General features: G+C 46.1%; 1 protein-coding gene across 1 annotated transcript in view; it reads right to left on the reverse strand.

Annotated features, from left to right (window-relative positions):
• LOC126092644 (apoptosis-resistant E3 ubiquitin protein ligase 1) overlaps positions 1-23868 on the reverse strand; it is a 200254-nt gene extending 176386 nt beyond the window's left edge. The window contains exons 1-2 of the mRNA XM_049908367.1: positions 23862-23868; positions 23383-23542 (exon numbers count right to left, since the gene is read on the reverse strand). Coding sequence (XP_049764324.1) covers positions 23383-23542; positions 23862-23868 — 167 coding nt within the window. The remainder of the gene's footprint in view (positions 1-23382; positions 23543-23861) is intronic.
• Positions 23869-25519: the final 1651 nt, after the last annotated feature.

Consider the following 25519-nt stretch of genomic DNA (forward strand, 5'->3'; position numbering starts at 1 on the left):
TACTAATTTCTACACATCCGGGCGTCCCCTGGGCTATGATAAATGTAGACGGCTAATTCTCTCATACCAGGAGCAAACATGCTGCTACATTTACGACCTCTATCACAGTCAATCTTAAAAATGCACATCTGAAGTAAATATAATTTCAAATGAATCCAGTTTCCTTTTTTCCTTCTTAAGAATTTGCGTTTTGGAATCCAAATTTTTCCTGAATGCAGTGGATTTGTTGCTAGTTTGAATTGTATTTTTTGTTACATTACCAACAAATCACGAACATTTGAATGACTCCTGTGAGCCCTATAGGTGGGAGACAGCAAACAGACTTTAAAACATGACTACAATACAGTCGAAGCTTATTTGACGTCACGCATAGCTGATTGTCGCTGTTGCTCTTGCTACTCGAGATGTCGGGACGCGGAAGGGGACGCAAAGCTGCTGCCTTGGCGGAGTTGCTGCTCACGCTAGCAGGAACGTCGGGGAAGAAGAAGAGGAAGACTGCAGCGCAGTGCTTTCGCTGCCAAAAGCTTGGCCACGTCGCCAAGCACTGCAGCGGAGCAGTCGCGTGCTTGAAGTGTGCGCAAGCACACGACACACGTGACTGCAAGAAGCAGAAGGACGCCCCCTGTACCTGCGCCAACTGCGGCGGCGCACACGCGGCCAACGCCCGTTCCTGCGCCTACAGAAGAAACTGGCGCGGACCGGAGAAGAAGACGCAGAAGCAAGTGACCACCACACACAAAGAGGTGGTCACTTGCACAGAAGACATCGTCACCAGGCGCCTTAACGACGCCGTACAAGACGCCATGTCCGCCTTCAAATCCGCCATGGCGCCATGGCGGAAGAGAGGGCGGCCATGCTGGCGGAACTGGGCGAGGCTCGGCGTCAGATTGCTGTGCTGACGCAGGAGCTTCGCTCAGCCAAAGAAGTTTCCGCCACAACAGAGGACACCGCCACCCAGACGACTGCTCCACGTGAGAAGGAGTTCGCGACGGTGGCCACGCAGACAGACGAGCCTGCCGAAGGGGAGGCGACACAGCACAAGGAGGACACCGAAGCAGCAGCACAAGAAGAGGGGTGGGAAGAAGTCCCGTTCCTCCCGCTTCCAGACATGTACAGCGCAAGCGCTGTAACGAAGAAGATCGCCGACTCGCTTCGCGATGGTACCTACCCCCACCACGACAACCCTTATCCTTTCGTTCCACCTAACCACTCTAAACCTCCACCCCCACATCAACCAATTGAGTTTCCAGAAGGCCTTGTTGGTCTTTCTAGGGAGGATTACGATCTGATTAATTCCTTCCCTATCTTCACAGAGTGGCAAATGCGCTACATCATCTTCGCTCTGGTCAACGGAGAGTACGAAAAAGCAGGATACACTTTGTCCAGTATCCCAACCGAGGGAGAGCCCTCAGCAACAGCCGAGAAGAAGAAGAAAGATCGTCACACCGACAAGTACAGAAAATAGGTCATCGGCACTCCTTGCCAGTCCAGAAATACCTACCAGTACAGAAAGAAGACTCGACAAGATTCCCAGGGGAGAAAAGACCAAACGGCCACAAACTTCCAATAGAACATCCTCACAGTGAGGAAGTCACAAAAGGAGAGCAGCATCTTATTTGACGTAATGCATCTAAGGCGTCATCATTAAGTCAGTATAGAACATGATCCTCCAGACCTTACAAGGTCTTGACGCCAGCCTGTAGCTCAGGTGTGCTTAGGAGCGTCGGCTCCGAGAGGTGCCTGCCGTTTCAGAGCGTTACCGGCCCGCACTCACACTGGAGAGTTGCGCGCCTGCACCGATGCCGCAGCGAGAGCGTTAAATACTAATATGCTGTCGATCTGCACTGTTATTACGAAAAGAGGAAAGGTGGAACCCGAGTAGTCATAATTAAATTTCACCTCCTTGTCTGAAAGCTGGTATTTGTGAGCCAAAATACGAACTGTGTGGTATTTACTGAATAATTAATTCCTATGATCGGTTAATTCAGTGTTTGCTAACTTAATTTAGTGCTACGTTAAAGGCTCATGGATTTACAAGAGTCACAACGCTTGGTTTTTCCATATGTTGTAGAGTGCAACTTTGTGTCATGTCCGAGGCTGCTTTGGTTGCTGCCGCCGTCACACGCAGTCAGTGGGACCTACGCTCTTTCAAGGGTGCCGCAGTACAACAACACAATGTTGCTCAGAAAGTGCTTTCTTTAAAAAAAGTTTTCTGCTATAAATCATGCTTTTTTAAGTAGAGGAAGTAGAGGGTACTGATTCTACTGCGCCCATCGGGCTGCAGAATAGACAAACTAAAATTGTCGTTTGAAGAATTTTGTGTTTTTCTATTTTTCTCTAAAATAAGTTTATTCAAATGCTGTAAAACTGTCTTGCTTAAAGTCCCCTTGGCAAAGGATGATTAATTTTCTATCGGATTGCGATACTTGAATCTGAAGTTTAAATTCAGTTGAGACATAATTTCAATAACCGTGCCTACGACTGATCTTGTTTTACATTGAGGCATTCATAGACAAACATTCTATTCTTTCTTAACAATTTAAGTTTTTAATTACTCTGTGTTTTATATTTCACAGGCTAATCGCTGGTGGCTCCAAATTCAATATATTGTCAGGTTTAGTTTTCGTTTTATTTTTACATTTTATTTAAATAAAGTTTACCAGCTAGAAACCGGTTACCATAGTCTGAATATCTATGCTCATACCACTGTGCCGTGCTATTACACTATTGTTGTTGTTGTGGTCTTCAGTCCTGAGACTGGTTTGATGCAGCTTTCCATGCTACTCTATCCTGTGCAAGCTCCTTCATCTTCCAGTACCTACTGCAACCTACATCCTCCTGAATCTCCTTAGTGTATTCATCCCTTGGTCTCCCTCTACGATTTTTACCCTCCACGCTGCCCTCCAATGCTAAATTTGTGATCCCTTGATGGCTCAGGACATGTCCTACCAACCGATCCCTTCTTCTAGTCAAGTTGTGCCACAAACTTCTCTTCTCCCCAATCCTATTCAATACTTCCTTACACTATTACATTGTGGTAAATGAACTTTGTTGCTCAGAATCTTCTATGGACTTGCTCCTTTCACTCCTCACAGCCTTGAGACCTGATAACAACATATAAATTCCGAAATCGGAAACTGGATTGTAAGGCGTGCCCAGGAGTCTCAGATTACAGTTAAGTGATGATGAAAAGTAGGCTGGAGTTTAAGAGTCTAGTCAAGATGAACCAGTGCGCAAAGAAGTGGGATTTGAAAGTACCAAGGAATGAACAGATACGCCTGAAGCTCTCTGAGGCTACATATACTGCGATAAGGAGTAGCTCAGTTGGCAGTTCAGTTGAAGAGGAATGGACGTCTTTAAGAAGGGCAAGCACAGAAGGTGGAAAGAAAATCATAGGTACAAAGAAGGTAACTGCGAAGAAACCATGGGTAACGGAAGAAATATTTAAGTTGATCCATGAAAGAACGAATTATAAAAATTTTCAATGACATTCAGGAACATAGAAGTACAAGTCACTTAGAAATGAAATAAATAGGAAGTGCAGGGATGCTAAGACGAAATGGCTGCATGGAAAAAGTGAAGAAATCGAAAAAGAAATGATTGTCGGAAGGACTGACTCAGCATAGAGAGAAGTCAAAACAACCTTCGGTGAAATTAAAAGTAAGGGTGGTAACACTAAGAGTGCACCGATAATTCCGCTGTTAAACACAGAGAAGAGAGCAGATAGGTAGAAAGAGTACCCTGAACGCCTCTATGAGGCGGAAGACTTGTCTGATGTAATACAAGAAGAAACAGGAGTCGATTTAGAAGAGGTAGGGGATCCAGTATTAGAATCGGAAGTTAGGAGAGCTTTGGAGGACTTAAAATCAAATAAGGCAGAAGGGATGGATAACATTCCCTCGGAATTTCTAAAATCACAGGGGGAACTGGAAACAAACATTCTACACCCCAACGTGAATAGTCGTTTCGAGTCTGGCGATATACCATCTGACTTCTGGAAAAATATCATCTACACAATTCCAAAGACCTGACAAGTGCGAGAATTATCGCACAATCGGCTTAACAGCTCATGCATCCACGTCGCTGATAAGAATAATATACAGAAGAAGAGAAAAGAAAATTCAGGATGTGTTATATGACGGTAAGTTTGGCTTTAGGAAAGGTAAAGGCACGAGTGAGGCAATTCTGACGTTGCGGTTGATGATGGAAACAAGACTGAAGAATAATCAAAATACGTTCATAGGATTTGACGAAAAAGTATTCGACAATGTCAAATGGTGCAAAATGTTCGAAATTCTGAGAAAAATAGGGATAGGCTATAGGGAAAGACGGGTAATACACAACTTGTACAGCAGCCAAGTGGGAATAATAAGAGTGGAAGACCAAGAACGAAGTGCTAGGATTAAAAAGATGTAAGACAGGGGTATAGTCTTTTGCCCCTACTGTTCAATCTATACACCGAAGAAGCTATTATGTAAATAAGAGAAAGGTTCAAGAATGGAATTAAAATTTACGGCGAAAGGATACCAATGATAAGATTTGCTGATGACATTGCTGTCCTCAGTGAAATTGAATTACAGGATCGAGAGTACATGGAAGAAAGACGAAAGTAATGAGAAATAGCAGAAATGGGAACAGCGAGAATTTTAACATCAGTATTGATGGTCACGAAGCAGGTGAAGTCAAGGAATTCTGCTACATAGGAAGCAAAATAACCCATGACGGACCGAGCAATGGGAGCATAAAAAGCAGACTAGTACTGGCAAAAAGCTATTCCTGACCAAGAGAAATCTACTAGTATCATAGGCCATCATTTGAGGAAGTTCTGAGAGTGTACGTTTGGAGCATAGCGTTGTATGGTGGTGAAACACTGACAATGGAGAAACCGGAACAGAAGTGAATCGAAGCATTGGAGATGTGGTGCTACAGAAGACCGTTGAAATTTAGGTGGAATGATAAGGTATGAGAAAACACTGAGAAGAAGAAGAAGAAGAAGAAGAAGAAGAAGAAGGAACAGGATGATAGAGCATCTGTTAAGACATCACGGGTACCAGTATTTACGGATGGCTCTAAACAGGGGGACTCTGTTGGTTGTGCTGTTGTTTTCCCTGATCGAGTCGTCAAGTTACGGCTTCCTGCGGCGTTTACCATCTTTGATGCCGAATTGTTTGCGATCTTGCGGGCATTGGAGCAGATGAGGTGTGTTCCCAGTCTTAAGTTCCTCATCTGTTCTGACTCCCTGAGTGCCCTTCAGACCATGCAACACTTGTACCCAGCGGATACGGTCGTCCAGAACATCCACGATGCCCTCCTCCACCTGCAACGGCAGGGGAAGGAGGTGTCCTTCTGCTGGGTGCCAGGGCACGTGGGTATTAGGGGAAACGAACTGGGGGATGTGGGTGCCAAAGATGCATGTTCCCTCTCTCACGTTGTTGAATGTGCCGTCCCCCTCCAGGCTGTTACCTCCCTCCTGCGTTTTCGTGTTATGCGTCAGTGGGAAGAGCAGTCGGTGACAATAAGCTGCGTCTGGTCAAGGCCACCACGCGGCCATGGCGTACGTCCTACCAGTCATGCAGGCGGGATGAGGTTCTCCTCACTCGCCTCCGCATCGGGCACAGTCCCTTAACGCATGGTTTTTTACTCCGGCGGGAGGACCCCCCACTCTGCAGTTCTTGTGGCGTCCAGATTACTGTCCGCCACATTTTACTTGACTGTCTTTTATTCTCTGACCAGAGGGCGGTGGTTTCTTTGCCACCTGATTTGCCCTCTATTTTACAAGATGACGCGACGACTGTACTTAAGGTTTTACGGTTTTGTGTCCTGTCCAATTTGTTGCCTCGGATTTTAGGGAGAGGGTTTTAATGTGCTGCTGGGTGACTGGCTCACCCAAGTTTTAGGTAAGTGGTCAGCCAGTCACGATTACCTCCTTGTTTCCCTTCGGTTTCTCTTTTCCTTGTGTTTCCTTTCCTTTTTAGTGTGTCCCTTCTCCTCTTGTTTTGCCTGTGTGTGTGAGGATTTGGAACTGCGTCAGGTCTGTGTCTTTTAGCCGTTCTCCTTGTTCGCTGTTTGTCTTAGTCCCTTCACTGCATGTGTTCCTGTTTTTATGCGTTTGGGCGCTGATGACCACGCTGCTTAGCGCCCGTAAACTTCACACACACACACACACACACACACACACACACACACACACACACGCAAGACATCACGGAATAACTTCAATGGCACTAGAGGGAGCTGTAGAGGAACACACCCAGCAGATAATTAAGGACGTAGGCTGCAGGTACTGCTCTGAGATAAAGAGGTTGGCACAGGAGAGGAATTCGTGGCGAGCCGCATCAAATCAGTCAGAAGACTGATGGGGAAAAAAAAAAACACTTTTGGCCAGTCGCGCTCAAGGAGCAGAATACATGGATTTTCATCGGTTACTTCATGCTTACACAGTATTCCCTGGCAAAGTGCTTCTTCCTCCCGGTGCTTTCCAAAGGTTTGTAGGCAACATGAGCTAGGAAATGTTTGCCATCATGGGAAGGTAGGGCGCGACCATAACACGTCTAGGAGGATTACAAAAGGCCAATGCATCATCTCGAGGCTGGACGAAGCCCCCTTTCCCCAGGAACTGGAAACCGCCTCCGGTTTTACAACGACTGAATGTTGAGGACGAAACCCGCAGGCGTGACAACGAACGATATGTTGCAACTCCGTCAGATTCTCACACTACACTATGACAGTACGTATCAGGTAGAGTGCGCCACTCTTTTCGCTATGTTCACTTGTTACGAAACTCTACGTCCGATACCTTCAGTCATATCCCATTCCTATACAAAAAAGACCACAGGTGATTAACTTGCGTCGCTCCACTGTTTCTAACTGTATCGCCAATAGAGGTTTAGCGAACGCCTGAATGTCTCTTGTTGTCCTCCTACTAAATGACCATCTGTCAATTCTTAACGGCTCCTCACACTCCACCATAATACTGGAAACTGGCGCGCTCCTGAGGTTAGTCACTGTCACAGCACACTAATCATTGTTTCCCTTTAAAAGGGAACTGGGCTATCCCTGCTAGTGGTTGGTTGGTTTGGGGAAGGAGACCAGACAGCGTGGTCATCGGTCTCATCGGATTAGGGAAGGACTGGGAAGGAAGTCGGCCGTGCCCTTTCAGAGGAACCATCCCGGCATTTGCCTGGAGCGATTTAGGGAAATCACGGAAAACCTAAATCAGGATGGCCGGACGCGGGATTGAACCGTCGTCCTCCCGAATGCGAGTCCAGTGTCTAACCACTGCGCCACCCCGCTCGGTATCCCTGCTAGTGGATGGCTTTGTGCACCTTTTCAGTCTTTACGAGTATGCAAAGATTGGACTTCTACCGGAGTAACTCGTGTTGAAATAGTCCACGGGTGAACAGGCGAGCAGGTGAGCAGCCAGAAGCGACCACGTTGCCATCACCAGGAGCACTGATGTACTAACTGCTTCCACCTCCCTCGGACTTGCAACTCTGTCTGCCATCCACTCCCAGCATCTCCTCCTGCCCCCGCAATGTTCTTCCACCCGCGCTTCACGTGTGCTGGCAGCAACTTTGCTGTTGCTCTGCGAGTCCCCGAAGTCAGTTCATTACGGGATGTCTCCTTCCTCTTCTTAATCACAATAAGCGCTGGTTTCCAGGTTTTACTAAGGATGTAGCCGCTGTGACGACTGATCAGGGGTTCCTTTACACAAATCTCCTTAGATTTTTTAATGACCCAGTCCCAGAAGTTAGACAGCTGTGTCAAACCTTAGTGTCGTTGCAATCCATTCCATGTAGTTCCTATAGGCAATGCTTTGCAACTGCCGACGTCGTCATGGTGCTGCAATATGAGGCGCTGTCGGTGTTCTAGGTAATGATTTTCGACAGTACGCATTATCTGGCCTATATGTGACTTGCCACACCGGCAGAATATCTGATAGCTTCATGACTTCTGTAGACCAAGGTTGCCTTTGACACTACTAAGCAGTGCTTATGTTTCAGCTGGTGGGTCAAAGACCGTCTTCACTTGGTGTTTTCGGGGAATTCGTCCTTACTTTCTGGATAATGTACCACATGCTCTTGAGGTTCCTCTACTGTTTCCACCAGTTGTACAGTGGGTGTAGGACGTTTCTCCGAATTCTCCAGTCCTTGTAGCCGTTCTTCTGGAGCACCATCCTCAGATATTCAGATTCTTGGTTGAGACTTTCATTGTCCTAGAGGGCACAAACCTAATGCGTCAATGTTTTGAGCACCTCGTTACTCAATGCCAGATGGTGGCAGCCGTCCACGTGTAGTTATAAGTCATGTGCAGCTTCTTCCGGTTCATGCTGTGGCCCAACTTGCCTTCTGCTCCTTTTTTTACCTAAACGTCTAGAAAGAGAAGTACTCCATCCACTTCCACTCCCATGATATAACAGATGATCTGATTTATGGAACTGATATGCACGAGCAAGTCATTCAGCTCGTCTCTTCCATGTGGCCATATGACGAAGGTGTCGTCTACGTACCGGAAGAAACAGGTACGTTTTCATTAGGCTGATTCTAGGGCTTCCTCCTCGAGATCTTCCTTATACATGTTGGCAACAACTGGTGAAAATGGACTCCCCATGACAACTCCTTCCGTTTGCTTGCAGCAGCCACCGTCGAAAAGAAAGAAAGTCGATGTGAAGAAATGTCCAAAAAGGTTGGTCATCTTTTTGTCAAATTTCTGGCAAATAATTTTCGAGGATTCTTGTAAAGGTACTCTGGTGCAAAGAGAGACAAAATCAAAACTTACCGGGATGTACTCTTAAGTTTAAAGTTGTTCAGGTGCCCAACAAAATCCATGGAGTTGCGAAAATGATGTGAACACTTCCCGATCTACAGGCTAAGCAACTGCTTCAGATGCGTAAAGGCCAACCTTCAGAAGCCCATAAAATGCTCTCTGTCACATCTTATTAATAACTTCATCCGGCAAGCCGCAAAGAGCCGCCACAGTCTTCCTCTCACCCTCTTGGTAGGATTAGCGTCTTTGCACTGCCTTTATTCCGGAATATCCGACGTGTTTATCAATAGCAGCACTCTCTGTCCAAGAGGCAGTTCTGTTCTGTCTGTTCGTTGGTGTCTGTAATAAACGTGCGTTCAGCGCTAAGAGTTGAACTTTATTGTAATTATGATGCGACATTATTTGGTGCCGAAACCGTTTACTTCTAACCTTCTACATCTCTGTGGATCCAATTAGGCAAAGTAAAAGTCGTCTCCTACGTAGACAGTAACCGGAATACAAGCAGTACATCGTTCCTACACCATACAGTAGGTGACCAATGGACACCATGACAGCAGTAAGTCATCTGCGCGTCAGTCATCCATCTCTGTTTTCCGGAGATGATGATCAGGAACTGGTGAAACGGCTAAAAAGATTCAAACGAGTCGTTTGATACAGCAATTTGGATGACATGATGTGCTGGCACATTTGAATTTTTACTTGGACAGCAGAGTCATATTTACTGCTGGAATGAAAGTATGGCGTTACTGGCCCATCCGGCGGTGTTTGACCGCCTGGTGCAAGTCTTTATACACTCCTGGAAATGGAAAAAAGAACACATTGACACCGGTGTGTCAGACCCACCATACTTGCTCCGGACACTGCGAGAGGGCTGTACAAGCAATGATCACACGCACGGCACAGCGGACACACCAGGAACCGCGGTGTTGGCCGTCGAATGGTGCTAGCTGCGCAGCATTTGTGCACCGCCGCCGTCAGTGTCAGCCAGTTTGCCGTGGCATACGGAGCTCCATCGCAGTCTTTAACACTGCTAGCATGCCGCGACAGCGTGGACGTGAACCGTATGTGCAGTTGACGGACTTTGAGCGAGGGCGTATAGTGGGCATGCGGGAGGCCGGGTGGACGTACCGCCGAATTGCTCACCACGTGGGGCGTGAGGTCTCCACAGTACATCGATGTTGTCGCCAGTGGTCGGCGGAAGGTGCACGTGCCCGTCGACCTGGGACCGAACCGCAGCGACGCACGGATGCACGCCAAGACCGTAGGATCCTACGCAGTGCCGTAGGGGACCGCACCGCCACTTCCCAGCAAATTAGGGACACTGTTGCTCCTGGGGTATCGGCGAGGACCATTCGCAACCGTCTCCATGAAGCTGGGCTACGGTCCCGCACACCGTTAGGCCGTCTTCCGCTCACGCCCCAACATCGTGCAGCCCGCCTCCAGTGGTGTCGCGACAGGCGTGAATGGAGGGACGAATGGAGACGTGTCGTCTTCAGCGATGAGAGTCGCTTCTGCCTTGGTGCCAATGATGGTCGTATGCGTGTTTGGCGCCGTGCAGGTGAGCGCCACAATCAGGACTGCATACGACCGAGGCACACAGGGCCAACATCCGGCATCATGGTGTGGGGAGCGATCTCCTACACTGGCCGTACACCACTGGTGATCGTCGAGGGGACACTGAATAGTGCACGGTACATCCAAACCGTCATCGAACCCATCGTTCTACCATTCCTCGACCGGCAAGGGAACTTGCTGTTCCAACAGGACAATGCACGTCCGCATGTATCCCGTGCCACCCAACGTGCTCTAGAAGGTGTAAGTCAACTACCCTGGCCAGCAAGATCTCCGGATCTGTCCCCCATTGAGCATGTTTGGGACTGGATGAAGCGTCGTCTCACGCGGTCTGCACGTCCAGCACGAACGCTGGTCCAACTGAGGCGCCAGGTGGAAATGGCATGGCAAGCCGTTCCACAGGACTACATCCAGCATCTCTACGATCGTCTCCATGGGAGAATAGCAGCCTGCATTGCTGCGAAAGGTGGATATACACTGTACTAGTGCCGACATTGTGCATGCTCTGTTGCCTGTGGCTATGTGCCTGTGGTTCTGTCAGTGTGATCATGTGATGTATCTGACCCCAGGAATGTGTCAATAAAGTTTCCCCTTCCTGGGACAATGAATTCACGGTGTTCTTATTTCAATTTCCAGGAGCGTATTTGACGCCACTTTGGCGATTTGCGTCTCCAATATTTATCGCTAATCGGACTTGAACTGGCGGCCTGCAGCTCATCAACCAACGACGCTGTCCGCTGCTCCACGTTGCACGCAGTCCAGCACGGAGCTGCTTTCCCCCTCCCAGAGGAAGAACAACCGGCTGTTTCAGGATTATAATCTCAGACTTCGTATGTGACGTCGACAAGCGATGAGGAATACGATACGGGTCAAAGTAATGGTTTATTTACATCTCCTATAGTCAGACTTTCTCTACAGGTGTAAAAATGCATTCCAAATCTCAATGGCTTTATCTCAATGGTTGGAGCTTGGCGTTCAAGTGCTCTCTATCCTTCTCTTGGACACACAGAGATCTGGCCTGTGTGATTCTCTCTGGAATCTTCACGAATCTCAAAAATGGTTCAAATGGCTCTGAGCACTACGGGACTTAACATCTGAGGTCATCAGTCCCCTAGAACTTTGAACTACTTAAACCTAACTAACCCAAGGACATCACACACATCCATGCCCGAGGCAGGATTCGAACCTGCGACCGTAGCAGTCGCGCGGTTCCGGACTGCAGCGCCTAGAACCGCGTGGCCACCGCGGTCGGCTTCACGAATCTCAAGTCACCATATGTTGGAGTGCAGTGATGAACTGGGATGACGGGCAGCTATTTCCGCCCCATCATAGTTTTTCTTATACAATGCTTCATTTATTAATTGGAGTTCTCCTTTGATCGATTCCTCCCTTCAAGGCTTATATAGTTTTCAGTGAAACAGAAGTTTCCCTTTGTTCAGCAGCAATGTCATTTAACCGAGATGTCATCCACGCTGCATGTTCTGCCAAAGGATCCCCTGAAAGGCAGTTGGCGTCCTCCTGCTTGCGCTCGCTTTTGTACACCACTGTGACGTTGTACTCCTGAAGACTCGGTGAGTATCACCGCAGTCGACCCAACGAATCCTGAAGTCAGCCAGCATAGAGAATGGCGGTCAGTCACAACTGTGAATGGTTTGCCAAAAAACACGATCGCGACTTGTTGATGTCCCAAGCCAAGGCACCCTTTCTCGGTTGTGGCGTAGGTCAGAGTAGAGTAGCTCACCTCAGACTTGCAGAATACTCTGGAAACAAAAGCTGTCATCCTTTCAGCACATTCCGGAATTTGCACTAGAAATGCGCCTATCCAGTTTTATGTGGTGGCCAGAAGCGTCTGTTAGGTTACATTAGATCCTGCTTTTGTGGCATAGAATTTTATTTTATATTGGAATCATTCAAAAAGAAACGAACTGGAGGCTGTAAAATGAAAAATGCTGAAGGGGATTGTGATGCCACTGTGTATGGAAGCAGGTGTGGTCCTCACAATAGCGCTGAAGTCTCAAACTCGTCGCTAAAGAGCAGAGCTGATTCGAGTCAATTTTTCGACTCAAGCGTTTTATGTGACGCCCTACCTCACATTCCCTAACCCGCGACCCCTTTTCCCTAGAACACTTTCACCTATGTCAGTTTCCGCTACTAAGTGTGATACATATCGTATAAAAATCTTGCATTTGGGCGCCCCTTTCGCCCATCTCCACTTGGTGCCCCAAATGACTGCTACTATTTCTGATATGTTCTGTATCGAAATCTTACAGTTGTAGTGCATCTGCTGCCCTCTCAACTTGACCCGCCCATGCAGCTGTTTGCGACGCCTGGGCCATAAACTGGCCCTTCTAGAAGGACAGAGGCGCGCACACACATGTGACAGTGCGAGAAGGTACACGCGTCGACCGTCCACTGCACTCAGTTTCGCTGAAAACAGATAAATGGAGGCTCAAAAGAAATGGTAAAGTGGCGTATGTATTTTCTAACAGCGGAAGGATTGCAGAGGGGAACAGAAATTCATCAAAGAATGCCACGAGTGGGCGAAGAGTGCTGCATATCCGTTGCAAGGGTCAAAAGTAGCAGAAGCGGTTGAAGGAAGGACAGACGTCGTTGGCCGATGACACAAATGATGCACGGTATGGAATGCCACAGCGTACCGCCGATAGTACTGTCCTGCAGGTGGACGCAGGGTCAGTCCAAGAACATCTTTCCACATACGCGAATTGTTATTTGATGCTCTCTCCCCCTCCCGCCTCCCTCCCCCACCCTCCATTTTCCCCGAGCACATTTGTACAGTGTCAGTATTCGCTACTAAGTGCGCTACAGATGTATACAAATCTTGCAACTGGGGGCCAATGGCGCCCATCGCAATTTGGTGCCACAGGTGGCCAACACTAATTTTATATGACCTGTACGGAAATCTTTCAATTCTGGAGCCCCTCAAACATTGGCGCCCCAATCGGCAGCTTCTGTCGCTTGGGCCCTAAGGTACGTTGTCCAAGACGCGACGCACACTAGCGACTGCGACGGGTCGCTACGTGACGTCAGAAGTTGCCTGCTGGCGCATGCGCAGTTCGAGTTTGGGATGTTTGGGATGCGACGCGCGGCTGTTGCGGCAGCTGCCGCAGCACTGCACCAGTGAGCAGTGTTGCGACGGAAGTCGGACGACACAAAGACGTGCGGCTACCAGAAAGATGTCGAGCCAGTCAAGGAAAACTGAAATGAGTCACTCATAGGATGTGAAGGTCTGTGAGCTGGTCTCGCAACATCCTTGCCTTTACGATTTGAAGAACCCTAAATATAGAGACACTATGTTCAGAGACTGAATTTGGGAAGAAATTGGTGCACAGTTGAAACTGGCAGGTGAGTAAAATATATAATATTTTCCCATTAATCCGAATTTTTCAGGCCTATTATGAAAATCAGTATAATCCATGCAGATGTAGAATTAGAATGATGAAAATGAACTTGGTCAATTTTCGCATTACTCTTTTTGTGACGATAAAAATTGAAAACGGCAAGTACATTATAAAATGAACAATCTAAAGTACAACGAGAAAGTTACATTTTACAATACCTTCACTTTGAAAGTAAACGGTAGATTGGTGTCTTGATGATACCTTCTAGTTGTGAAAAACCACCACCAAATTGTTGTACAGCTTTCTGTAATCAATAGATGTTCGTTTTTGAGGAAGGCGTTTCTCAACAGATTGCGCAAACAGTATGCTGCAATAAGTAATTTGTCACATTCACTTCAATTCATTGGTAGAAGATGGTGCTCAAGAAACTTGTGCCAAAAGTGCACTACTATTTTACAAGTCCCTTCTGGTCTGACACAGTTCACAATTGAAATTCGTCTTTTGTAAATCCTGGAGTCATCTTTTGAGTGCGGCTTGGCAAGATTAAATGTTCATGTCATCCATAACGATGTATGCTGTCAGAATATAAGAATATGGAAGTTCATTTGGATTGGAATAAAGAGTCAGTCGGCTATGAAAGTTGCCTTAGCTTGTTCCAAAAGTTTCTGTATGGGAGAAACTGACAAGTATAATTTGGAGAAATTTTGTGAACAAGCACGGATATTATTTCTTCCACATTTCTGCCAGTGTATACTGTAGACGTTCAGAATGAAAATTCTAGAGATGTTTAAGGTGTAACCCTATCTTGTTGTCAAGAACTTGAAACAAGCTAGCGTGCGCTTATTGTTAATAAACTTATCTTTCATTGGAATTTTAGGTGAAATGTGCAAAAACAGATGGAGGAATATTCGGGACTCGTATCAGAGAAATAAACGAGAAAGAAAGCTTGGAACAGGTTCAGATGCCTCAGCAAAACCAAGAAAATGGGTTCTGCTTGATCACTTGGCTTTAAGAAACCTACATTTCGTGGCATTTTAAATGAAATTGTCAAGAGCATATGGAGAAATATTAGTAACTCATACCGGAGAAATATACGACATAAAATGGTTTCATTAGGTCCAAATGTGTCAGCGAAACAAAACAAATGCATTCTCTATCGTGTGATGACCACACGATTCTCGTTGCGCGTCAACAGAACTGGCAGCTAGTCGCGACGCTCCCGGAGATATATGAGCCCAAATCTCGGAAACGGAGATCGATATCATTCTGATCTCAACTTTAAAAATAATTTCGATATGTTAGCTTCTTTTCATCGGCAACGATGTATGACCTAACGTGAACCATACGTAAAGTAGCCAGCGACCACATTTTTCACTGTACACAATTCAAATTTTATGCAGTAGGTTAGTTATAAATTAAGTATCGGAATAACTGTGACGAATATCGGAAAAATAGACACCTCATTATCAAGCTGTGATGTGAAACTGTAAGATACGCAAACATCAATTTTTTGTGCCTTTTACTTTCCTCACAATTGATAGAGAAGTAATATACAGCGAAAAAAACACGCAAAACCGGAAGAGATACTTTTCAATTTTTTAAAGTAAAAGGAGAATCTGAATCGAGAAACTAACTCTGGGAGCCGATGTAACTTTGTTGCATTAACATACAGCATTTTTTACAGCAAGAAAATCGGAATTCTTATTTTTCTTATGTATTTGAATCCGCCGCCGCCGACCGGAGCTTGGGAAACGGCGACGACTCCAGTCGTGTTGCGGCCGTGTCGCCGTCTGCCAGGGTGGGAAAAGAGGAGGGGGCAGCGTCGCAGTCGCAGCCAACTGTCGCGTCTTGGACAACGTAACTTTAAATTGACAATGGGTGGATGCCCTCATCAGTGAACACCGGCGAGTTACAGTGACAGCTGTTGTCCCAGAGGTCGGATTGAGCGTCGGAATTGCAACGGACATGCAGTGTTCTCCATTCTTCAACGAATTTCCGTTTCCCGCAGTCCTTCCGCTGCAAGGAAACGCACTCCGCCCTTCTGCTCCTCTTTTGAAGCCTCCATTTCTTTGTTTTCAGCAGAACTGAGTGCACTGAACTTGTCGACGCGTCCACCTGCTTGCTGTGTCGTTACGAGGGTGTGTGCGCCCGCCTCCCTCCAGCGGAGAAGTTGGGGCCTCAGCGCTCTTACAGGGACCACGCCTTTTGTAGTCAGTGGCATTACGACCCCGCCGACGATTTTCATTTTACAGCCACCGGTTCGTTTGATTTCGAATGGCGCTAATGTTTTACAAAACAGTTTTCATTTGAAATTATCAGTTTGGGATATAACGTGTGGCCACAATCGATCTTTTGATTTATGAAAAGAGCGTCGAGTTCAACAGAATTACGTCACAGCTTACACTGAGGTGACATAAGCCGTGGGACAGCGCTAATCACACATACAGATGGATACAGCATCGCGTACACAAGGTATATAACGGCAGTGGAGCTGGCGGAGCTGTCGTTTGTAAGCAGGTGATTCGCCTGAAAAGGTTTCCAACGTGATTATGGCCGCAAGACCGGAATTAATAGACTTTGAACGCGGAATGGTGCAAAAAGGTGGGAATTTAAGGAGATGGGACCTGGATAAACTGAAAGAACCAGAGGTTGTACAGAGTTTCAGGGAGAGCATAAGGGAACAATTGACAGGAAAGAAATACAGTAGAAGAAGAATGGGTAGCTTTGAGGGAAGAAATCCTTGGGTAACAGAAGAAATATTGAATTTACTTGATGAAAGGAGGAAATATAAAAATGCAGTTAATGAAGCAGGCAAAAAGGAATACAAATGTCTCAAAAATGAGATCGACAGGAAGTGCAAATTGGCTAAGCAGGGATGGCTAGAGGACAAATGTAAGGATGTAGAGGCTTATCTCACTAGGGGTAAGATAGATACTGCCAACAGGAAAATTAAAGAGACCTTTGGAGATAAGAGAACCACTTGTATGAACATCAAGAGCTCAGATGGAAACCCAGTTCTAAGCAAAGAAGAGAAAGCAGAAAGGTGGAAGGAGTATATAGAGGGTCTATACAAGGGCGATGTACTTGAGGACAATATTATGGAAATGGAATAGAATGTAGATGAAGATGAAATGGGAGATGCGATACTGCGTGAAGAGTTTGACAGAGCACTGAAAGACCTGAGTCGAAACAAGGCCCCCGGAGTAGACAACATTCCATTGGAACTACTGACGGCCTTGGGAGAGCCAGCCCTGACAAAACTCTACCATCTGGTGAGCCAGATGTATGAAACAGGCGAAATACCCTCAGACTTCAAGAAGAATATAATAATTCCAATCCCAAAGAAAGCAGGTGTTGACAGATGTGAAAATTACCGAACAATCAGTTTAATAAGCCACAGCTGCAAAATACTAACACGAATTCTTTACAGACGAATGGAAAAACTAGTAGAAGCCGACCTCGGGGAAGATCAGTTTGGATTCCGTAGAAATACTGGAACACGTGAGGTAATACTGACCTTACGACTTATCTTAGAAGAAAGATTAAGGAAAGGCAAACCTACGTTTCTAGCATTTGTAGACTTAGAGAAAGATTTTGACAATGTTGACTGGAATACTTTCTTTCAAATTCTAAAGGTGGCAGGGGTAAAATACACGGAGCGAAAGGTTATTTACAATTTGTACAGAAACCAGATGGCAGTTATAAGAGTCGAGGGACATGAAAGGGAAGCAGTGGTTGGGAAGGGAGTAAGATAGGGTTGTAGCCTCTCCCCGATGTTATTCAATCTGTATATTGAGCAAGCAGTAAAGGAAACAAAAGAAAAATTCGGAGTAGGTATTAAAATCCATGGAGAAGAAATAAAAACCTTGAGGTTTGCCGATGACATTGTAATTATGTCAGAGACAGCAAAGGACCTGGAAGAGCAGTTGAACAGAATGGACAGTGTCTTGAAAGGAGGATATAAGATGAACATCAACAAAAGCAAAACGAGGATAATGGAATGTAGTCGAATTAAGTCGGGTGATGCTGAGGGAATTAGATTAGGAAATGAGACACAAAGTAGTAAAGGAGTTTTGCTATTTGGGGAGCAAAATAACTGATGATGGTCGAAGTAGAGAGGATATAAAATGTAGACTGGCAATGGCAAGGAAAGCGTTTCTGAAGAAGAGAAATTTGTTAACATCGAGTATAGATTTAAATGTCAGGAAGTCATTTCTGAAAGTATTTGTATGGAGTGTAGCCATGTATGGAAGTGAAACATGGACGGTAAATAGTTTGGACAAGAAGAGAATAGAAGCTTTCGAAATGTGGTGCTACAGAAGAATGCTGAAGATTAGATGGGTAGACCACATAAATAATGATGAAGTATTGAATAGGATTGGGGAGAAGAGAAGTTTGTGGCACAACTTGACCGGAAGAAGGGATCGGTTGGTAGGACATGTTCTGAGGCATCAATGGATCACCTATTTAGTATTGGAGGGCAGCGTGGAGGGTAAAAATCGTAGGGGGAGACCAAAAGATGAATACACTAAGCAGATTCAGAAGGCTGTAGGTTGCAGTAGGTACTGGGAGATGAAGAAGCTTGCACAGGATAGAGTAGCATGGAGAGCTGCATCAAACCAGTCTCAGGACTGAAGACCACAACAACAACATGGTGGTTGAACTAGACGCATGGGACATTGCATTTCGGAAATCGTTAGGGAATTCAATTATTTCGAGATCCACAGTGTCAACAGTATGCCGAGAATACCAAATTTCATATTTTAGCTCTCACGAAGGACAACGTATGGCCGACGGCTTTCACTTAACGACCAACAGCAGCGGCGTTTTCATGCAACACTGCGTGAAATAACCGCAGAAGTCAGTGTGGTACGTACAGCGAACATATCCGTTAGGACAGTTCGGCGAAATTTGGCGTTAATGGGCTGTGGCAACAGACAAGCGACGCGACCGCCTTTGTTAACAGCAGCACCCTCCTGGGCTCGTGGCCATATCGGTTGGACCCTAGACGACTGGAAAACCGTGGACTGATGAGGCGAGTCTCGACTTCGGTTCGTAAGAGCTCATGGGAGGGTACGAATGTGGCGCAGACCCCACAAGTCCATGGAGCCAAGTTGTCAACAACTAAACACACCCTTCCGAAATGCCTTCACAAAAGAAGACGAAGTAAATATTCCAGAATTCGAATCGAGAAGAGCTGCCAACATGACTAACGTAAAAGTAAATATCCTCGGAGTAGTGAAGCAACTCAAATCACTTAATAAAAGCAAGTCTTCTGGTCGAGACTGTATACCAATTAGGTTCCTTTCGGAGTATACTGATGCATTAGCTCTATACTTAACCGTTCGCTCGACGAAAGATCCGTACCCAAAGACTGGAAAGTTGCACAGGTCACACCAATATTCAAGAAAGGTAGTAGGAGTAATCCACGAAATTACAGACCCACATAGTTAACGTCGATATGCAGCAGGATTTTAGAACATATATTGTGTTCTAACATTATGAATTACCTCGAAGGAAACGGTCTATTGACACACAGTCAACATGGGTTTATAAAACATCTTTGCTGTGACACACAACTAGCTCTTTATTCACATGAAGTGCTGAGTGCTATTGACAAGGAGTTTCAGATCGATTCCGTATTCCTGGATTTCCGGAAGGCTTTTGACACTGTACCACACAAGCGGCTCATAGTAAAATTGCGTGTTTATGGAACATCGTCTCAGTTATGTGACTGGATTTGCGATTTCCTGTCAGAGAGGTCACAGTTCGTAGTAATTGGCGGAAAGTCATCGAGTAAAACAGAAGTGATTTCAGGCGTTCCCCAAGATAGTGTTATAGGCCCTTTGCTGTTCCTTATCTATATAAACGCCGGCCGCAGTGGTCTAGCGGTTCTAGGCGCTCAGTCCGGAGCCGCGCGACTGCTACGGTCGCAGGTTCGAATCCTGCCTCGGGCATGGATGTGTGTGATGTCCTTAGGTTAGTTAGGTTTAAGTAGTTCTAAGTTCTAGGGGACTGATGACCATAAATGTTAAGTCCCATAGTGCTCAGACCCATTTGAACCATTCTATATAAACGATTTGGGCGACAATCTGAACAGCCGTCTTCGGTTGTTTGTAGATGACGCTGTCGTTTATCGACTAATAAAGTCATCAGAAGATCAAAACAAATTGCAAAACGATTTAGAAAAGATACCTGAATGGTGCAAAAAGTGGCAGTTGACCCTAAATAACGGAAAGTGTGAGGTCATCCACGTGAGTGCTAAAAGGAACTCAAACTTCGGTTACACCATAAATCAGTCTAATCTAAAAGCCGTAAATTCAACCAAATACCTAGGTATTACAATTACAAACAACTTAAATTGGAAAGAACACATGGAAAATGTTGTGGAGAAGGCTAACCAAAGGCTGCGTTTTATTGGCAGGACAGTTAGAAAATGTAACAGACCTACTAAGGAAACTGCCTACACTACGCTTGTCCGTCCTCTTTTTGAATACTGCTGCACGGTGTGGGGTCCTTACCAGATAGGATTGATAGAGTACATCGAAAAAGTTCAAAGAAGGGCAGCACGTTATGTATTATCGCGAAATATGGGACAGAGTGTCACTGAAATGATACAGGCATTGGGCTGAACATCATTAACACAAAGGCGTTTTTCGTTGCGACGGAATCTTCTCATGAAATTCCAATCATCAACTTTCTCCTCCGAATGCGAAAATATTTTGTTGATACCGACCTACATAGGGCGGAACGATCACCACGATAAAATAAGGGAAATCAGAGCTCGTACGGAAAGATACAGGTGTTCATTCTTGCCGCGCGCTATACGATATTGGAATAATAGAGAATTGTGAAGGTGGTTCGATGAACCTTCTGCCAGGCACTTAAATGTGATTCGCAGAGTATCGATGTAAATGGAATGTGGAAGCTGGTGGTGGCTCCATAATGGTGTGGGCTGTGTTTACACGGAATGGACTGGACTGGGTTCTCTGGTCCAATTGAACAGAAGATTGACTGAAAATGGTTAATTTCGGCTACTTTGAGACTGTTTTCAGCCATTCATGGGCTTCACGTTTTCAAACAATGGTGTCATCTCACCGGGTTACAATTGTTCCTGTTGGCATGAAGAACATTCTGGACAATTCGAGCAGAATGGTTTGGCCACGCAGATCGCTAGACATATATCCCATCGAGGCTTTATGAGACATAATCGAGAGGTCAGTTCGTGCATAAAATACTGCACCGGTGACACTTTTGCCATTAGGGACGCCTACAGAGACGGTACTTCAGCAGGCGACTTCCAACGAAGTGTTGAGTCCACACCACGTCGAGTTGCTGCGCTACGCTCAAAAAAGGAAAGGCCGCTGGACCTGCTGGGATACCAGTTCGATTTTACACAGAGTACGAGAAGGAACTAGCTCCCCTTCTTATAGCGGTGTACCGTAGGTGTCTAGAAGAGCGTAGCGTTCCGAAGGATAGGAAAAGGGCACAGGTCATCCCCGTTTTCAAGAAGGGACGTCGAACATATGTGCAGAACTATAGACCTCTCTAACGTCGTTCAGTTGTAGAGTTTTGGAACACGTATTGTGTTCGAGTATAATAACTTTTCTGGAAACTAGAAATCAACTCTCTAGGAATCAGCATGGGTTTCGAAAAAGACGATCGTGTGAAACCCAGCTCGCGCTATTCGTCCACGAGACTCAGAGGGTCATAGACAGGGGTTCCCAGGTAGATGCCGTGTTTCTTGACTTCCGCAAGGCGTTCGTACAGTTCCCCACAGTCGTTTTATGAAGAAAGTAAGAGCATATGGACTATCAGACCAATTGTGTGATTGCATTGAGGAGTTCCTGGGTAACAGAACGCAGCATGTCATTCTCAATGGAGAGAAGTCTTCCGAAGTAAGAGTGATTTCAGGTGTGCCGCAGGAGAGTGTCGTAGGACCGTTGCTATTCACAATATACATAAATGACCTTGTGGATGACATCGGAAGTTCACTGAGGCTTTTTGCGGATGATGCTGTGGTGTATCGAGAGGTTGTAACAATGGAAAATTGTACTGAAATGCAGGAGGATCTGCAGCGAATTGACGCATGGTGCAGGGAATGGCAATTGAATCTCAATGTAGACAAGTGTAATGTCCTGAGAATACATATAAAGAAAGGTCCCTTACCATTTAGCTACAATATAGCAGGTCAGCAACTGGAATCAATTAATTCCATAAATTAGCTGGGAGTAGGCATTAGGAGTGATTTAAAATGGAATGATTATATAAAGTTGATCGTCGATAAAGCAGATGCAAGACTGAGATTCATTGGAAGAATCCTAAGGAAATGCAATCCGGAAACAAAGGAAGTAAGTTACAGTACACTTGTTCGCCCACTGCTTGAATACTGATCACCGGTGTGGGATCCGTACCAGATATGGTTGACAGAGGAGATAGAGAAGATCCAACTTAGAGCAGCGCGCTTCGTTACAGGATCATTTAGTAATCGCGAAAGCGTTACGGAGATGATAGATAAAATCCAGTGGAGGACTCTGCAGGAGAGACGCTCAGTAGCTGAGTACGCCGTTTTGTTGAAGTTTCGAGGACACCTTCACCGAGGAGTGAAGCAGTATATTGCTCCCTCCTACATATATCTCGCGAAGAGACCATGAGGATAAAACCAGAGAGATTAGAGCCCACACAGAGGCATTCCGACTATCTTTCTTTCCACGAACAATACGATACTGGAATAGAAGGGAGAACCGATAGAGGTATTCGAGGTACCCTCCGCCACAGACCGTCAGGTGGCTTGCGGAGTATGGATGTAGATACGTCGGGCAAAAGGATGTTGGACATGATATCAGGAGGTTTGAGTGGTCACCTGAGTGTGAACTTGTGTCTCAGTAATGTGTTTCTGTGGCAGTCCTGTGGTGGCTGGTTGACCAGCCTGGTGCTGTCTAGTCCAGTGTCTACTGTCCAGTGTCTACTGTGCAGTGTCCAGTGTCCAGTGTCCAGTGTCCACTGTCCAGTGTCCACTGTCCACTGTCCACTGTCCACTGTCCACTGTCCACTGTCCACTGTCCACTGTCCACTGTCCACTGTCCACTGTCCACTGTCCACTGTCCACTGTCCAGTGTCCACTGTCCACTGTCCACTGTCCACTGTCCACTGTCCAGTGTCCACTGTCCAGTGTCCAGTGTCCACTGTCCAGTGTCCAGTGTCCAGTGTCCACTGTCCAGTGTCCACTGTCCACTGTCCAGTGTCCAGTGTCCACTGTCCACTGTCCACTGTCCACTGTCCACTGTCCACTGTCCACTGTCCACTGTCCAGTGTCCAGTGTCTACTGTCCAGTGTCCAGTGTCTACTGTCTACTGTCTACTGTCCAGTGTCTACTGTCTACTGTCCAGTGTCTACTGTCTACTGTCCAGTGTCTACTGTCTACTGTCCAGTGTCTACTGTCTACTGTCCAGTGTCTACTGTCTACTGTCCAGTGTCTACTGTCTAGTGTCCAGTCCAGTGTCTAGTCTATAGTCTAGTCTATAGTCTAGTCTATAGTCTAGTCTATAGTCTAGCCTAGTCTCTTGTCTAGTCTATAGTCTAGTCTAGTCTAGTCTCTAGTCTAGTCTAGTCTAGTCTAGTCTAGTCTCTAGTCTAGTCTAGTGCAGTGCAGTGTAGTGGCAGTGCAGTGCAGTAGCAGCGGTACCTCTGGTAGTGGTGCTGCAGCTGGTGGCGCAGCAGCCACTGGCGCAGGATGAGGCGCTGCTGCAGCAGCAGGGCGGCGCGCTGCAGCCGCTCCTCGTCGTGGGCCGGCAGCTCGGGCAGGTCGCCCACCTCGGTGACGCAGCCCACCAGGCTCGAGATGCCTGCAACACACAGGTGGAACCGCCAGGTTACTACAAGCAGTCACATCTCGATAATATCTAGAAGTAGTGTCAACACTGGCAACACTGCCGTACACGTTCAGGGATGTGGCATGAGGTATCGGCCGTACTTTGAAATAACCGCGCCGCCACCGCGGCAGGAAGGCGCTGCCACGAACGATTACGCCGCTGCCAATGAGATGCAAGCACCGCCTCTCCGGATCTCGTACGCACGCACGCACTGCGCTGCGCTGCTCGACTCGACTCGCTGCGGCTCACTTCGTCGCTCGCCTGTTATCACTATGGCCCGGATTTCAGTGACAAGTCATATTTTTTTCTGAACTATAGGGTGAATTTCAGAACAATTTATAAACAAATCTTGGCATTTTAGTGTCGAAAAATGTATTTCGGTTGTGCATATAAAGTCGTATTTCACCAAATTTTAGTAATAGGTCACATTGCGGCTAACTTTTAATATAATTGGTCATATTTCCGTCACCTTCTGCCAAAAATGCATATACCGTTTTTGTCGTATCTTACGGGACACACAAATAAGAATATGAATATCTTGCTCACGAGACAATATTTAACGTGCTATTATGAAAGATTATGGAAGTGAAATATGGACGATAAATAGTTTACACAAGAAGAGAATAGAAGCTTTCGAAATGTGGTGCTACAGAAGAATGCTGAAGATTAGATGGGTAGATCACACAACTAATGAGGCGGTATTGAATAGGATTGGGGAGAAGAGGAGTTCGTGGCACGACTAGAAGAAGGGATCGGTTGGTAGGACCTGTTCTGAGGCATCAAGGGATCACCAATTTAGTATTGGAGGGCAGCGTGGAGGGAAAAAATCGTAGAGGGAGACCAAGAGATGAATACACTAAGCACATTCAGAAGGATGTAGGTTCCAGTAGGTACTGGGAGATGAAGTTTGCACAGGATAGAGTAGCACGGAGTGCTGCATCAAACCAGTCTCAGGACTGAAGATCACAACAACAACAACATTATGAAAGATAAGCAGATAAATTAGTACACAGCTTTATTTCTCAGGACTGTCGCAGAAAATCGGTGTACCACAACAGTCGTTTCGCGAACATTAAATATTGTCGCGCAGAGTCGACAGTACGCCCTCAGAGCCAACAAAGGCGGCTTCTGCCGTAATAATCATCGCAGTCGCACAGGTGTTCCCAGTAACCAGTTTGAATACAGCCTTTTCCTTGTTCAACTTGCCTAAAGCAAAGTGCTCCGACAGCGTAAAGTTGCGAGGATATGTTCGAGAATTTGGAGAGAAGTTATTTAGTAGTGATGCGTAAATATTATTTTGTGAACGGTGTGGAGTTAAAGTTAGTGCAGAAAAGAGCTTTAATGTGCAACATCACTGTAATACCGCTAAACACAGCAGCTGTGTGAAACGAAGTGCTGAAAATAACACCAGGCAAACGCTGTTATTTGAACAGACAGGTCAATCGTCAACAGTGCAATCATTCTGCAAGGATTTGTGTGAGATGATGGTGTCCTGCAACATTCCATTGAAAAAGCTGAAGAATCCACGCTTCAGACGGGTCTTGGAGGAGTACACAACACATCCAGTTTCAGATGAATCTACACTGAGAAAGAACTATTTATCTTTATACTACAATGATGTGCTGAACAGAATACGAATTAGTATTGCTGAGCAAGAGATCGGGCTGTCGATAGATGAAAGTACGGATATTAGTGGGCGATATATGGCAAATGTTGTTGTTGGTGGTGTTCCAAAAGTTGATGGCCCTGGAGATATGTTCCTACTAACGTGTGAAGCTTTCGGTAGAGTAAACAATTCGACGATTGCTATTTTGTTTGACAACACTTTGAAGCTACTGTGGCCGGATGGTGTGAAGAGAGACAACGTTTTGCTGCTTCTAACAGATGGTGCTTTATACATGGCTAAAGCAGCCAAAGAGCTTCAGATTCTCTACCCCAGTATGGTGTACG

The sequence above is a fragment of the Schistocerca cancellata genome, chromosome 7 (genome assembly GCF_023864275.1).
Source record: "Schistocerca cancellata isolate TAMUIC-IGC-003103 chromosome 7, iqSchCanc2.1, whole genome shotgun sequence".
NCBI lineage: Eukaryota > Metazoa > Arthropoda > Insecta > Orthoptera > Acrididae > Schistocerca > Schistocerca cancellata.